We start from the raw sequence: 16,805 nt of genomic DNA, 5'->3' as shown, positions 1-16,805 counted from the left end.
ACACATTTGACCGATTTGACAGCCATCGGTCATAAAAGTCAACGATTTGATAGTTATCGGTCAAGAGTATATGTGTCCGGCCGGTGGCTAGATCATGTGTCCGGCCGGCCGGACACATGTTTTCACCGGCCGGACACTTGATTTTGTGTCCGGGGGACACATGATCTAGCCGGTCGGACACATGATTTTATCGGTCGGACATGTGTCCGACCGATAAAATCAAGTGTCCGGCCGGTGAAAACATGTGTCCGGCCGGCCGGACACATGATCTAGCCACCGGCCGGACACATATACTCTTGACCGATAACTGTCAAATCGTTGACTTTTATGACCGATGGCTGTCAAATCGGTCAAATGTGTAAGACTTTCACAAAAAACCAAGCAAACCTATCAAATCAAAGGGTACTTAAAGAATAGGGCATGGAATGCTTTGTATAATAAGAGAGGGCATTTTTACAAAAAAAGATAAGGAAGCGGGCACTTTAAATTTTTGCTCAATGCATTTTGCGGAGATTTATTGATAAAATCTATGATTTTGGCCGGTGGGTATGCATGAAAATTAGGGCTTTTCTAGAACATGCTCACTCTGCGACTGATTCGCAGGTTTGGCGCCGTACATCGTAATCTGGTCATCGCAGCTGTTTCTTCATCCGTTAATAAAGTTATCTCCGCCAGCAGTAGTGCTGGAAAACCTAGTTCAGTAGATGAGCCTGCATTGGTTAAGCTAAAGAAGGAAAGGGACCCTGAGAAACTGTTCAATTTATTTAAGGCCAATGCCACAATTAAGCTTGTTGTTGAGAACCGATTTGTCTTTGAGGACACAGTCTCTAGGTTAGCTGGGGCGGGCCGGCTTGATTATATCGAGAATTTGCTTGAGCATCAGCAGACTCTGCCACAGGGTCGTCGGGAAGGGTTCATTATACGAATAATTATGTTGTATGAGAGGGCTAGAATGACTAAGCATGTTGTCAATACGTTTTGTGACATGCATTTGTATGGTTGTGTGAGGACTGTTAAGTTATTCAATGCTGCTTTGAAGGTATTGACTGAATCTCGGGATTTACAGGCGATTAATTGGTTTCTAAATGATGTTCCTGCTAGATTTGGAATTGTGCTAGATGCATATTCTTTTAATATTGTTATCAAGGGTTTATGTGAAATGGGTATACTGGATAAGGCGTTTCTTGTCATGGCTGGGATGGGAAAATGGGGACTAGCTCCTGATGTTTTTACATACACCTTGCTTATAGAGGCCTCTTACAAGTCGAACTGGCCAGAGATTGCGAATGGATTGTGGAGCCGGATGGTATTAAAAGGTTGTCTTCCCAATATTGCGACCTTCAATGTGAGGATTCAATACTTGGTGAATAAGGGGCGTACATGGCATGCTAATAAGTTGTTGGATTACATGCGGAGATTGAAGAAATCTCCTGAGTTTCCTGATGAGATCACATATAATTTGGTGATCAAATGTTTCTGCAAAATGGGAAATCTAAAAATGGCTATGTATGTGTATTATGCTTTTAGGAGTGAGGGCTACAAGCCAAACCAAAAAATTTACCAAACCTTGATCCATTATTTCTGTGAAGCAAGAGAAATCGACATGGCATACAACATGTGTAAACAAAGTATGGAGAATAACTGGTATCCTAGTGTGGACACCATCAACAAGCTGATCGATGGCCTGGTCAGAGATGGAAAACTTGAGAAGATTGATAAGGCAAGGCATATCTATAGTCTTGCTTTGAAAAGGAAACCTCCTTTTAATTCGGCTCAAATTGAATTCATGAAATCCTTAGTATGAAGAAAATGAACTAATTTATTGGACGGGTCAACCGTCTCATAGGGAGGTAATTTGATTGATTGGTTGCAGAGCAAGGTCGATTGGAGCCTTGCCTTTGAGATACTACCTTTGGTGACTGCATGTAATTTCTTCAGTCCGATTCTGGTTCTGCCCGAATGAGTTATTAGTGATGTGAAAGCTCTAAGAGGACGGATTCACTAAGTCGTAAGTTTAACTCAATTACATTACAAAGGTATAGATTTCTTGGTGTCTGTATCTGCTTATTCGGATTCGACATCTGTTATGAATTGTGTTTTAATTTATTTGAGGTCATGTGTTATCTAGAGGTATATGCAGCAACACAGTGAGGTGGAGCTTTCCGGACTTGGCATGGGTAACTCCAATCCCTATTTGTACATTAAATGTGTTTTTCCTCGACCTTTTACCTGGTTATCGGTTCGATTCTCATTTTTTTATTTTGTATGAATAATGTTGATCGTGACTGATAAGAATGAAAGGGGTTTAGATTGTTGGGTTATGCTCTGTTTTGTCAAACGCGTTTCCAATTTTACGTGAATTGTGAAAGCATCTTGAGTTCTAGACTAGAAACTTTTTGCTGTGATGAGTTGGACGTTCTTTAAGCATATCAATTCCTTTTAGTCCTTTTGTTGTTTTCAGTTCTATGTTAGTTCTATGTTCATAAGGAAGGAATTGGTGTTAAGATTCTATGATAGATTGTTTAGTTATGTTGGTCTACACTTTATGATGGCATAAGGAGGTGCTACCTGCTTGTGTAAGGTCGATTGGAGCCTTGCCTTTGAGATAATTTGATTGATTGGTTGCAGAGCAAGGTCGATTGGAGCCTTGCCTTTGAGATACTACCTTTGGTGACTGCATGTAATTTCTTCAGTCCGATTCTGGTTCTGCCCGAATGAGTTATTAGTGATGTGAAAGCTCTAAGAGGACGCATTCACTAAGTCGTAAGTTTAACTCAATTACTTTAATGGCTTTGTCACGATTCTGTAGTGCAAAACCAATAGTCCAATATTGTAAATTATGTTGTCTTCAGGTTTTGAGCTGATTGCCGGATGCAGCAGGTGACTCCCCATTGATTATGTTGAAGCTCCAACAGTTGGTAAATTGAAGGGCTAGACTAATTGTTTAATTCAGTTGTTTGTTGCATGTTAGTTTAGAAGAATATGTAGGAACGAGTTAGAGTGGGTTGCCAGAGTGAGCATGAGGGAGGACAAAACAGGGTGCTTTTTGTTTTGTTTTCACATCCTATTCATATACGTTAAATCTCTGAAATATAGTAACCGCACTAGTCTTACAAGCTAAGTTGTATTAGTGCCTCCGGTTGCTTTGAGGAACTCCCTTTTGCTGATGTTCCCTGTTGAATTCTAATGCACACTTGGCAAGCTTAACATGATTGAACTCATGTTTGGGTTCTTGTTTAACAAACCTCTAATTTAGCTTACTAAAGAAGCTCACTTCGTTTGTTTTGTGTTAATATTTGTGACATAGTCCGTAAATTGACAACGAGGAATAACTGTGAGGCACAAACATATTTGACAGGCTGACCTGAAATCCTTAAATGCAACTTTGGTGATACGAGAAATAAAACGGTAAATAAAAGCAGTAAACGACACCGGATTTACGTGGTTCGGTCGAGAAGACCTACGTCCACGGGGGTGTTGGGGGTTTTCCACTATAATTGAGAGAGTATTTTACACTTTACAAGTTGTAGGATAAGAAATAATGACTATCTCCCCCTAATCTATGCATCAAGGCCCTATTTATAAGCATGAACATAAACTTAAGGCCCTTGGGCCCATTAGACCCCTAAAGCCCATTAGCCCAATGAATCAAGCCCAAGCCCCGTTATTCTAATCTACATCTTGAAATTGAGCTATCAGAGTTGGAAAGCGGAGCCGAGCTGAGCCAAGCCGAGAGTCAGGGCAATCCTGTATCAAATATCAGAAATAACCACAATAACAATAATGATAATAATAATCATAACTAGAAATATTCCCGTTATGTTTAGCACAGCGCTGGTGCATATTTTCGTCCTCATCAGCTACTCCCCCCTAGTCTGGTTGAACCGGGTATTCTTCGTGTTCAGCCAGCGAAATGTTGTTAAAGCCAGCGCTGTGCTGTTTTCCTTAATCCCTGCAAATCATGAAGACATAAGAGTTTTAATACTGTAAGAAAGCAAAGATAAGCATTTTTCCCCTTGAGTTTGGAATTGTAGTTCCAAGTTAGATTTCCTTCTTGTTTGTTGAATGTTGACAAAGATAAATGATTTCCATTTCTTTGGGCGCATAAGAAGACAAGCGCTGAGAATACCCCATATTGAATACTTTGCATAGATAAACAATATAAATGCTTTGTGTTGGATGAATCAGAAGACCGTTGCAAGAATACCCGAATAACATAGGAAGACCCATGTCGAAGTTGAGAAATATGATACTCTGATCATGTGAGAAAACCCGTCATAAATATTTGTCGAATCTGAACAATATACCCTGTTGTTGAGCGCGTAAGAAATCCAGCGCGTGAGAAGACCAATAGATAATCCGCGTGTAAGAAAACCAGCGAGCAGATGATTGAAATCCCGGCAGAGGATTGAAATCCCGGCAGAGCATTGAAATCCCGGTAGAGGATTGAAATCCCGGCAGAGCATTGAAATCCCGATAGAGGATTGAAATCCCGGCAGAGCATTGAAATCCCGGCGGGGCATTGAAATCCCGATAGAGGATTGAAATCCCGGCAGAGCATTGAAATCACGGACGGCGGCAGAGCATAGGAATCACGGACGGCGGCAGAGCATTGGGGTCACGGACGGTGGCAGAGCATTGGGGTCACGGACGGTGGTAGAGCATTTGGGTCACGGACGGTGGCAGAGCATTCCTCTGCTGCTTCCCTCCTTTGTATGCATTCATTTGTTGCTTCCCTCCTTTGTGTGCATTCCTTTGCTGCTTCCCTCCTTGTCGGCTGGAACATTCTGCGTGTAGCATGGAAGATCCGGGGGGTGCAACCAACTTTCGCGGCTTACGATTGAACAGTAACCCTCTGCACGGAGCATGGAAGACGCGGGGGGTGCGACCAACTTTCACGGCTTACGATTATTGGAACACCCTGCACGGAGCATGGAAGACCCGGGGGGTGCAACCAACTTTCGTGGCTTACGGTTAAGAGAACACCCTGCACGGAGCATGGAAGACCCGGGGGGGTGCAACCAACTTTCGTGGCTTACGGTTATTGGAACACCCTGCACGGAGCATGGAAGACCCGGGGGTGCAACCAACTTTCGTGGCTTACGGTTAAGAGAACACCCTGCACGGAGCATGGAAGACCCGGGGGGTGCAACCAACTTTCGTGGCTTACGGTTATTGGAAACACCCTACACGGAGCATGGAAGACCCGGGGGGTGCAACCAACTTCCGTGGCTTACGGTTAAGAGAACACCCTGCACGGAGCATGGAAGACCCGGGGGGTGCAACCAACTTTCGTGGCTTACGGTTATTGGAACAACATGCTAAACATCGATTAGCACTCCTTCGCTCCCTCCCGAGTGAATGCTGGTTGTGGGTGTACACCCTACTCCCCCCTCTGGTGACATGTGCATGCCTCGCAAAAACATGTCAAGTGTGTGTGTTTGGTGCTCATGCTTGTTGATATGAGGTATCAGATGATATGAACCAGATGATGTGGTATTCGCCGGTAACCTCTTGAACTTCACCGGAATGAACAAATAAATACGCGCGAAAGACTTGAAACGAGAAATAAAGTAAAGATAAAGTGTGGATATCCCAAAACCCCTGATCTAATCTACGAAGTTTCCTAGAGAACGGATCTCTAGACCCCAACGATGTGATCGGTGCAGCAACTCGAGGACGCTGAATGACACGCGACGAGGGATGATGAACTCGCCGTTACGTCGATAAATTGAATTTGCTTGGGCAAAATTCAGGAAGAACTCGAAGTCCTCAAGAGAGAATAATCTCACAAATTTGATTGATAAAATATATGTTAAAAGTTATCTTTATGTTCTCACGCACAAGCCTTATATATAGGCAAATTAAACCCTAATCTAATGAAGGAAATAACGTAGAAACAAAGGAAAATTAAAAACAAGGAAACAACTAAAACTTGGAAACAAAAGGAACTTGTTCAGTAAGTCAAAATAACCCTAGCGAGAAATCCATCTGCTCTGGAAATGCGCTCTACTCTGGCGGGACGGTTCCTCTGCTCTGACAAAGCGCTCTGCTCTGGCGGGACGATTCCTCTGCTCTGGCAAATGCGCTCTGCTCTGGTGGGACAGTTTCTCTGCTCTGAAAAGTCCGCTCCTCTGCTCTGGGAATTCTCTGCTCTGGCAATTCCCCTCTGCTCTGGCAATTCCGCTCCGCTGCTCTGGGAATTCTCTGCTCTGGCAATTCCGCTCCTCTGCTCTGGAAATTCCCCTCTGCTCTGGCAATTCCGCTCCGCTCTGCTCTGTCCGCTGCTCTGGGCTGCACTCGGAGCTCTGCTCTGGGCTGCATCATTCTCCTCTTCTTGAAGAGGATTTGTCCTCAAATCCAAATTGTCAATGCCAATGCCGGGATCAAAAAGCAGATCTTCGTTTGTTGCAAGAAACGACTGATGGACCCTAGCTATTCTCTCTTGTCCATCATTCATCTTGCCGGGATCAAAAACCAAATTGTTTGAATATAGGAGCGCATAGTCTAAAAATGAAAATATTGCTTATTAGACCATTTTCTAATTTCCTTTTTTTTACAAAAAGAAAATTAAATATTTTTTTACTTAATTCTTTCTTGCTAAAAAGAAGTAAGTGTTGAACATTCATTTTCTTCACTATAATTTGTATATGCATGCATTGAAATAGTCAGTATTTTTCAGTAATTCAAAATCGGCAATATTAATTTTTCAGCAATTCAAAATCGATTGTCTTCTATAGTCCTCATAAGTTAGTATAGGATGTGCAATACAAATTCTTTCCAATGAAATAGTATCAAGAATACAAACTTTGAAAATAAAAAATTTAAGAAATAAATATTTTATTGGAGAAGATAAAATAAAATCGAAAATTGTCTAACCCTCATACCTTAAACTTATTATTTTTGAGCAACGACAAAGTAATTAAATATTGGATTTGAGGTAAAATATTAAATAATATATCTTATATGCAATTTATTAAGATTAATTTTCAAAGTATGTATAAAATGCATTAATGTAATTTTCTAAGCTAAACAAAGTTATAGGTTAATGTGTACGTCTTGTATTTATGTTCTAAGTATTTCATAATTTCATGGTAAAAACTTTTAAAATTAGCATCAGACCTATTTATACTAACGGCAACGGGTGGTCAATTGATCGTTCAACAATAAATTTTACGTGCGAATGTGATTAGCTTTCAACATTTTAATTTCATTCTAGACATCAATCCACGTGAACTTTTTCTGATTTTCTAGATTTTTTTCATCATTTTTTTTAAAAATTTTCTAATTATTATAAAATATTTTTATATATTTAGACTTTTCTAATTATGCTAAACTTTTTTAACAAAAGTTGTTGTTGAATTACTCTATAAGCATAAGTACTTCGTTTGTTCATGAAAAGTACAACACAATTGTCTTATTCAATATCCACAAAAAGTATATCTCTGTTTTTAGGACATGGACCTCACGCTTTACCCTTATAATTCAACATAACAAACACCCTTTATATAATGAAAACATGGCTCACACTCAATTGTTAATGATAATTTAAACTTCAAAAACTTATTTCTACCATTTATTCATTAAAAATGCATCGATCAATCATTTTATTAAAACATGTATCAACTCCAAGGTTATATACTTTTTGGATTGAGGGAGTATAAACTAATTATATATTTTACACCAATCAAAACTAAACTAAAAACCACCAAAATATGTTACGATAACCCACAGAAAGCTAAAAAATTTGAGATTGAAGATACACCAACAATGATACACAAACAATGATCACGATTCTCAAAATTCTAGACATATTATATACACGTTTAATTTATCTATTTAGGAGGTCTGTTCGAGTTTGATGCACATAGATATATAACAATTAGTCAATATTGTTACTATATAATTAGAACATAACAAATAATTAGTCAATATTGTTATATAATTAGAACATATAGATACAGGTAGGAATTGGTTCAATTGAGATTTATATATACACTAAATGTATGAATTACTTCAGTTCTTACAATAAAAATATTATTATTTGAATCCTTTCCTATATTATGTATATAGTTCATGAAAAAGTCAAATATATATTTGGCACCGGACCTCAATTATCCAAGGGACGAATCCGAACAAATTAAATTATGTGATGATTTTTCTGAGATGAGATTCAGTGTTTCACAATTTCATGTGTATCACTATGTCTCATGCTTATATCTATTATTTTAAAAATATTTTTTATAAAAATAAAATTTATTATAATACTATGAATTATATTGAAGTTTTATTTCAAAAAATTAATTTTTTTAAAAAGTATATATCATGACTTTGAATTTATCAACCTATTATTCACTAATAAAAGCGAAATTAAATGATAAAAAATAATTATATACCTTAAATTGATGGAATAAGTTGTAGTTAATAATCACCAAATTAAACTAAAGCATATAAAATTAAAATTAAAAAAATACACATAAGAAATTAAACAAAATTGAAAGTGAGACACAAAGTAGGACATAAAGTATGGTATACTGAATCTCATTCTGATGTTTCTCTACATTGATGACGAGTATAAGCCCACGTACGTAATATTTAAAAACTCACGTGATCAAATTTGATCGCGAACCACTAATTAAACATCAATGATAAAAAAACATGAACTAATACAAAAGCTTAAACATCTCATAGTTTACACGTAAAAAATAACTCGAACTCGATCGGCCTCATGCATCTCAAATTAAAGAAACACATAGTATAATTAATCATCACCCTAAACCCGATCCGGATTACGCACACTAACCAACCTCAAATCATCAACAACCGGGCCGCACAATGCACCCGAATTATCACTCTTCATGTGATAGTACGCACTCAAAAACCTAACCCTAGTGCGAGACGAGACGGCCTTATTAAACCTAAGCTTAGCACGTTTGAACCCTCCGATTCCCTTAGATTCATAAGGAACTTGCATAATCTCTCTCCCTGCACCATCATCGACCCCTCGCATGAATTCTTGGCGTCGCCTATCGAGAACAGCAGGTCGTAGGTTTTCCCCGGCGTGGTTCTGACTAGCTGCGCGATGGCGCTTTCCCTTCCGGCGACGAGCTCCACCGCCCGTTTGCCCTGGGGCACGCGGAAGTGGTCGGAATCGATGTACTTGAGGGACTCGATCATCCAGCAGGGCAGGGGGGAGTTGGCGTCTTTCAGGGTGGGAGGGATTAGGACACCCCAGCTGCTGTTGGGGAAGATGTATGGACCCTCTTCGAAGTTGCCGTTTCTCAACAAGTTGCCTTTTTGTCTAAGAGGTTTGGGCAAGGCCTTGAGTGCGATAAGTGGGCCACAAGCGGGATCCTTCTCCACACCGGGATTGTGTATCATAACCTCCATCTCATTGGACTTGGCCGCAAATCCCCAAGAATAGGAATCCCATCCGTCACAGCTATACACTGTTTGGATGGGCCAGATTCCCCAATCTTTGGTCTCACTGTCTGGTGAAACTGAGACCCTCAGCTTCTGCTCTTGTGCACATGTTCTTGATGCACTGAATGAGATGGCGTAGAACATTCCTTTGGCCACCTTCACCTTCGTCTTGATGGTGGCCGCGTTGCCCAGCCGCACGGCCGAGGCCCCCTCCGGCACCACCAGCAGCGCGTCGATTTTATGTATTCCACGTAGCCGCTGGTTTCCCAAAATGGGATGGAATGAGGGTCCGTCACTTTCGTCCCTTTCATTTGCCACGCTTTTGGCCCATACTCGAAGTTTCCGTTTGGTATTTGCCCTAAAATAAATCTTCAAAATTTCTCATCATTCTTTTTCAAAATACATTAAATATTTTTTTAATTTTTTCTTTGAAGGAATAGTTTTTAAGCGAAAAAGGAATAATTTGCGAATCTCAATCCTCCAACTTAGAAAATATTGCGAGCATGTTCTTATAGATTTGTGCATGTTCTAATGGTTTGGATCTATAAATCTCGATCTGTAATTAATGTCACGTTGTCACTGTGCCCACGTGTTATGTCGAACAATCTCTAATTTAGTAAAAGAGAAAAATTGTGATGTTGAGATGTAAGGGTAACAAAGATTACTAGTTAAAAACAATGAGGAGATTAGAGGTTGCGTGACATACATGCTTCATCTGTTTAGGAAAGGCTGTCAGACATCGTATATATATTGTAGACAATAGTACATTAACCATATAATATTATAATTATTGTCTAAATAAAAATGAAAATGTACTGACACACATTTATCAACAATTAATTTTTTAACTATCCACAACTACTAGTAATAAATACTCCATAAAAATCAAAGTATCAATGGTCTCCTTCACTTTGTGCTGGCAAAATGCTATTATGATAAATTATAGCAATGATGTTATTCGCATAAAAAAAATTGATTTTTTTAATCTAAACATATTTTGCCCAAATAATACTATTTTTAGGATAATCCTCGATAGTTGCTACTATCACCTTAATTTTTTTTTTTTTTTTTTTTTTTTTGAGGAACTTAATTAACACTAATAAAAAAGAATTTCTCGACAGGTTACTATTTTACGCGGCCTATATATCTACCGTATTAAAAATAATCAATTGCTCCATAAAGCAACTGCATGCACAATTGCATTTATTATGCATGCGATGTTAATTTAGATTTCATCACATTAAATTCATTTCCATACCAAACTATGCACATGGACTTGAACTTTTTTATTATATTGTCTCAAAGAAAACGCTATATATATGTCCTCTCCTGACCAGATGAAGAAACAAAATAATGCGCTGGTAGCAAATCTATTAGTATAAAAATAAATTACGAATTATGAACATATTATAAATTCTATATATGTAAAACATGATAGATTAAAAAAAAAAACATTAACCTTATAGGATTCAAACTAGCTCGTGATCACAAATTTATTCAATAAAGTCATATAGATCTTTATAATCTAGAAATTTAAAATAATTATATTTAAAATATATATATATATATATATATATAATTATATTTTTTTCAATTTCAGAAACTATATTATCTCAATATATATCATCGTTCTTCGTACACGACCTCTTTGTTGGAATATAAGAATATATAATGGAGAATTTATTTAATTGGTAGGAGGAAATTTGGAGAAATTGGTTGTGGACGTGTGTGTGCTTAAGAATTTGAGTGGGAGGATTGGAGTTTGCTAACACAATCTTTCTTCAATTCACTTCCTTCTTTACTTCATTACTCAATTGATACAACCTCCACATATATATAGTAGTTAAGTGAGAATTCTAGAATTCTCTTGATTTCTATCTAGATTTTTATACTTATTTTACTATTACAAAATATCTTCACTTAGTCACTTTTTCTAGAATTCTCTATATTTTCTTTCTTTCTTTTTCTTCTTAAAATATCTTGATTCTAGATATTTCTAATACAAATATCTTCACTTAAAAAAAAATCAAGTTTATTTTTATATTCCAACACTCCCCCTTAAACTTGATTTTTCATTCCGAGCAAACTTCTGAATTTGGCGAAATCCTTTCACGACGTGCCTTGCTTTATATCTTTCAACTTCACCTTTGGAATTCTTCTTAACCTTATGCACCCACTTGACTCCAATGGCCTTGTGCCTTTCTGGTAGTGTCACGAGCTCACACGTATCATTCTTGTTTATAGCTTTGATCTCTTCGTCCATTGCAACTCGCCAATTTTCACTATTTGCTGCTTTAGGTTCATAATCAGCAGATAGGCAAAACAAGGTAAGATCTTCTAACCTTTCAGTATCTTCATATATCTCGCCCAAACTCCTTGCTCGTGGTGTGGCTCTTTCATTTAAGAAAGATGGTGGCGAGTCTTCAGTGACTGGCACTGGTGAAGCTGGTGGAGTCACTGGCTCTTGTTGGACTTCTCCAACTTGCTCTTCTGCTCTTTGTTCTTCTAACTGTGGGATGTAGGTGAAGTCACCGTTGGAGCTGAAATCCCAGACTCCTTCTTCGTCGAACTCCACGTCTCGACTTATCACTGTTTTCTTGGTATTTGGATTATATAACTTATAGCCTTTAGAGTTAGGGTCGTACCCGATAAATATGAATGCTTCACTTTTGTCATCGAGCTTCTTCCTTCTCTCATCTGGTACATGCACGTAGGCTTTGCTCCCAAATACCTTTAGGTGAGAAATTCCTGGCTTTCTCCCGCTCCAGGCTTCTTGTGGAGTCATTCCCCACACGCTCCTTGTCGGCGATCGGTTGGATAGGTACACCGCGCACGCCACTGCTTCGGCCCAAAACTCTTTAGGCAGATTCTTCGTCTTTAGCATGCTCCTCGCCATCTCCATGATTGTTCTATTTTTTCTTTCCGCCACTCCATTTTGTTGGGGGGATCTCGGAACTGTCAGGGGCCGCCGAATTCCATTTGCTTCGCAAAATTCTAGAAACTCCTTTGACGTGAATTCTCCACCTCGATCGGACCTCAGGGCCTTGATTTGTCGTCCACTCTCCTTCTCGACGACAGCTTTGAACTTCTTGAATGCATCAAATACTTCCGACTTCTGCTTCAAGAAATATACCCACGTTTTTCTAGAAAAATCATCAATGAAGAGCAGAAAATAATTATTTTTACCCAGGGAGCTTGGATTTATTGGCCCGCACACATCAGCGTGAATTAACTCCAGTGGCTTTTGAGCTCTTGAGCTTGACTCCTTTGGGAATGGCTTTCTGAACTGCTTCCCGAGTAGACAACCTTCGCAGAGTTGATCGGGATGCTTGATGGATGGTAGTCCTCTCACCATCTCCTTCTTTGACAACAACTCCAATCCACCAAAGTTCAAGTGCCCAAACCGAAGATGCCACAACCAAGACTTATCTTGGTAACACGCTTTGAGGCATTTTGCCATGTCATTTCGAATATTCAATAAGAACATTCTATTTTTAGACATTGGCACCTTGGCAATAAGATTATTTTTGCCATCTCTTATTGAAAGGTTATAATCTCTCATATGAATATCATAACCTTTCTCTAAGAGTTGTCCCAAACTCAAGATATTATTTTTCATATTGGGCACGTAATAAACGTTGGAAATAAATTCATGATTTCCATTCTTCAAGCGAATTAAAATTTTCCCTTTTCCTTTAACTGGAATTTTGATTCATCACCAAAGGAGACGTTGCCACTTACCGACTCATCGAGCTCCACGAACATGTTTCTCTTCCCGCACATGTGATTGTTTGCACCGGTGTCGAGGTACCACGTGTCATCTCTTCCAGCTTCTCCTTTATATGCCAGAAGCACACTACCATTTGCTTCGCTCGTGTTCTCGGCATAATTGGGCCTTTCTTCAATCCTTACTTTTTCACTTCTGCACTCAGAAGCATAGTGCCCAAATTTATGGCAACTATAGCACTTTATTGAAGATTTATCGTACCTCGACTGCGGGTTGCTCCTCCCCCGACCACTTGTAAACTCATTTCTTTCACCATTGTTGACGAAGCCTCCTCGTCCTCGTCCACGTCTACGTCCACGGCCTCGGCCTCTGGCTCGATCTTGTCCTTGGCCACGTCCTCTCCCGAACTGTCCATGGCCATTGCTCGGACCTTCTTCTTTCTCTTTCGGGCTTACTTGCAACTTTAAAAGTTGCTCTGAAATTTCTTGCTTCTTCTTTTGCTTCTCCTCGTATGCTTGCAACGACCCCAACAAGAGATCGATTGTCATCTCCTCCAAATTTTTAGTTTCTTCGATCGTCACCACAATGTGCTCAAACTTTGGGGTTAGTGACCGCAATATTTTCTCCATAATTCTAACATCCTCCAATTTTTCACCATTTCTTTTCATTTGATTAGACACCGCCAAAACTCTTGAAAATAATCCGAAATTGATTCGGACTCTTTCATATGTAATGACTCAAACTCTCCTCTTAAAGTTTGAAGTCGTACCTTTTTTACTTGCTCCGCTCCTTTGCACGCGTTCTGGAGCTTCTCCCACGCTTCTTTGGCGGTACTTGCATTCGAGATTTTCTCGAAATCATCGTCCCCTAGCGCTTGATAAATCAGACAGAGAGCCTTCTTGTCTCTCTTTCTCGCGTCTCGCAATCTATCCTTTTGTTGTTGGGATAGTGCGGCCTTGTCCTGCGGCTCCTCGTAGCCGTTCTCCACGATTTCCCAAACGTCGTGGGCTCCCAATAGTGCCTTCATCTTGATGCTCCAATTATCGAAGTTGCTCTTGTTAGAGCATGGGGACTTGAAACGATTGTAGGTTGGCCATTCCACAGGTAGGATTTTATGGCTCGGATACCACTTTGTTGGAATATAAGATATATAATGGAGAATTTATTTAATTGGTAGGAGGAAATTTGGAGAAATTGGTTGTGGACGTGTGTGTGCTTAAGAATTTGAGTGGGAGGATTGGAGTTTGCTAACACAATCTTTCTTCAATTCACTTCCTTCTTTACTTCATTACTCAATTGATACAACCTCCACATATATAGTAGTTAAGTGAGAATTCTAGAATTCTCTTGATTTCTATCTAGATTTTTATACTTATTTTACTATTACAAAATATCTTCACTTAGTCACTTTTTCTAGAATTCTCTATATTTTTCTTTCTTTCTTTTTCTTCTTAAAATATCTTGATTCTAGATATTTCTAATACAAATATCTTCACTTAAAAAAAAATCAAGTTTTTTTTATATTCCAACACTCTTTAATAAACTCCTCGCACTAGATATACTGATCTCGATTTTTCTTTATTTAATTTTTCAACAACCCAAACGAACAACAACGCAATACATTCAAGTAACTACAAATTTTTTCTCTCAAAAAAAAGTAACTACAAATTTCTCCTCAGTTTTTTTTTTCTTTTTTCTTTTTCGGAAGCATTTATTCGACGAGATAACGAACGTAATAGAATGCACTAATCTAGTGAAAAAATTAGTACGTAAAAAGCGTGAAAAATAGTAGTAATTAAATTTGGAAAGCTTATTACCGTCATGAGTTGTTGATGATAACGCGATGCGGAAAGCTGCTGAGAGTAGCAGTAGCACTATCTTCATTTTTGTTCTCCCTCACTCACAATTATGACTATTTTTAGAGAGAGGCTTCTGTGAGATACTTCCAAGGTTATTTATAATGTTTAAAGTCCAAGGGTATTTTGGTCTTTATCACCTTGCTAGCTAGCAGGAATTTAACCAAAGCTATTTATTGTTTGCGTGTACCAATCATAGGGTAAATTGCATTACTCTTCCAATTTCGGTATTTGCCCTATAATTTGTATTTTATTGTCTTTTAATTTATAAATTATGTGAATTAATTTGTCGATTTCATGTATAAAGCACTTTAGATACATGAGTGAATTAATATATTAGAAATATTTTATGGCAATTTTTAGTTGACTGCTATTTATAGTATTTGTGATTTTGAAAGTATGCAATCCTATAATATTCAAGGAAAATAAATTTAGTTTGATTAAATGATAATAAAATTACATGTGATAATTTAAAATTAAAGGTAAAGAACGTTTTATTAAGAAAAAAAAATGTAATTACCTAAACTGTAGCCTCGCGCGAAGTGATGAAAGTACGTTGGTTGTTTAGATCCAACATTTTTTCTTTAAAAATATTATTTTAATTGTATTTAGCTATAATATTAATTAAATAATACTTATTATTCAATGAAATCATATTTATGCGCAATATGAATTTCTTTTTTCTAGGATATTAAGAACCCAAATTAAGATCACAGAGTTTGAAAAATAAAGTGCCAAAAGAAATTACTCGATCATTTAACATTGTAAAATAAACTATAGTTTGGATAGGAAAATAATAAGAGCAAAAATTTAAAGTGCCCACTTCCTTATCTTTTTTGTAAAAATGCCCTCTCTTATTATACAAAGCATTCAATGCCCTATTCTTTAAGTACCCTTTGATTTGATAGGTTTGCTTGGTTTTTTGTGAAAGTCTTACACATTTGACCGATTTGACAGCCATCGGTCATAAAAGTCAACGATTTGACAGTTATCGGTCAAGAGTATATGTGTCCGGCCGGTGGCTAGATCATGTGTCCGGCCGGCCGGACACATGTTTTCACCGGCCGGACACATGATTTTATGTGTCCGGCCGGTGTCTGACCGATAAAATCAAGTGTCCGGCCGGTGAAAACACTACAAGAATTATGGTCATAGACTACACAATATAGACGACATGCTTCGAAACATGTTGTCTATTATGTAAATAGATGACGTATAGCTAAAGTGTGTCGTCTATTTATTGCGGTCTTAGACTCTTAGACAACACGCTTCAATCACGTCGTCTATAATGTTCATACACGACATAATACTTCGCGTGTCGTCTTTAATGTGATAGACGACGTGGTTATGCATGTCGTGTCTTTTAATTAAAAATAAGAGAGAATTCCCCATCTCTCGTTCTCACTCCTCGGCTGAAACCCCCAAACACATCTCTCTCTCTCCTTACGCTGAGAGCTCCTCATCTCTCTCGATATGTTTCCGGCGAGGAATCCGGCGCCGCAGCCGTCGACCATCTCTTTCATCTGAATCGTGCCCTAGCTCTTCCTCAAATCCTCTGGAAAAGGCGAAGATGAAAAGCCCCAATTTTTCTCCTTCATCTGAATCGTGCCCTAGCTCTTCCTCTGCCCAAATCGTCGCCGCCCTGCTACAACTTCCGGCGGCATCGCCGCCCTACGCGGCTCTGAAACTCCGGCAAAGTCGACGCCGTGCACCGGAGTGTCTTTCTCTCTCAATTCCCGTTCACAACAGAGCTCGTCTGCTGGCGAATGGAGCTCGCCCTTCTCTCTTTCCCCGTGGAT

General features: G+C 38.7%; 1 protein-coding gene and 1 pseudogene across 1 annotated transcript; one reads left to right on the top strand and one right to left on the bottom strand.

Annotated features, from left to right (window-relative positions):
• Nucleotides 1–503: 503 nt before the first annotated feature.
• LOC130999014 (pentatricopeptide repeat-containing protein At1g80150, mitochondrial-like) lies at nt 504–1,810 on the top strand. Its single transcript, XM_057924477.1, has one exon. The coding sequence runs from the start codon at nt 578–580 to the stop codon at nt 1,802–1,804; it is 1,227 nt and encodes a 408-aa protein (XP_057780460.1). The 5' UTR covers nt 504–577; the 3' UTR covers nt 1,805–1,810.
• A 6,703-nt stretch (nt 1,811–8,513) lies between these two features.
• On the bottom strand, nt 8,514–10,166 carry LOC130999013 (protein DUF642 L-GALACTONO-1,4-LACTONE-RESPONSIVE GENE 2-like; annotated as a pseudogene).
• Nucleotides 10,167–16,805: the final 6,639 nt, after the last annotated feature.

This window comes from Salvia miltiorrhiza, chromosome 8 (genome assembly GCF_028751815.1).
Source record: "Salvia miltiorrhiza cultivar Shanhuang (shh) chromosome 8, IMPLAD_Smil_shh, whole genome shotgun sequence".
Classification (NCBI taxonomy): domain Eukaryota; kingdom Viridiplantae; phylum Streptophyta; class Magnoliopsida; order Lamiales; family Lamiaceae; genus Salvia; species Salvia miltiorrhiza.
This window is presented reverse-complemented; position numbering and strand designations above follow the sequence as displayed.

Excerpts from the sequence above, each read along its gene's own strand:
- LOC130999014 (XM_057924477.1), top strand. The coding sequence starts at position 578 with ATGCTCACTCTGCGACTGATTCGCAGGTTTGGCGCCGTACATCGTAAT.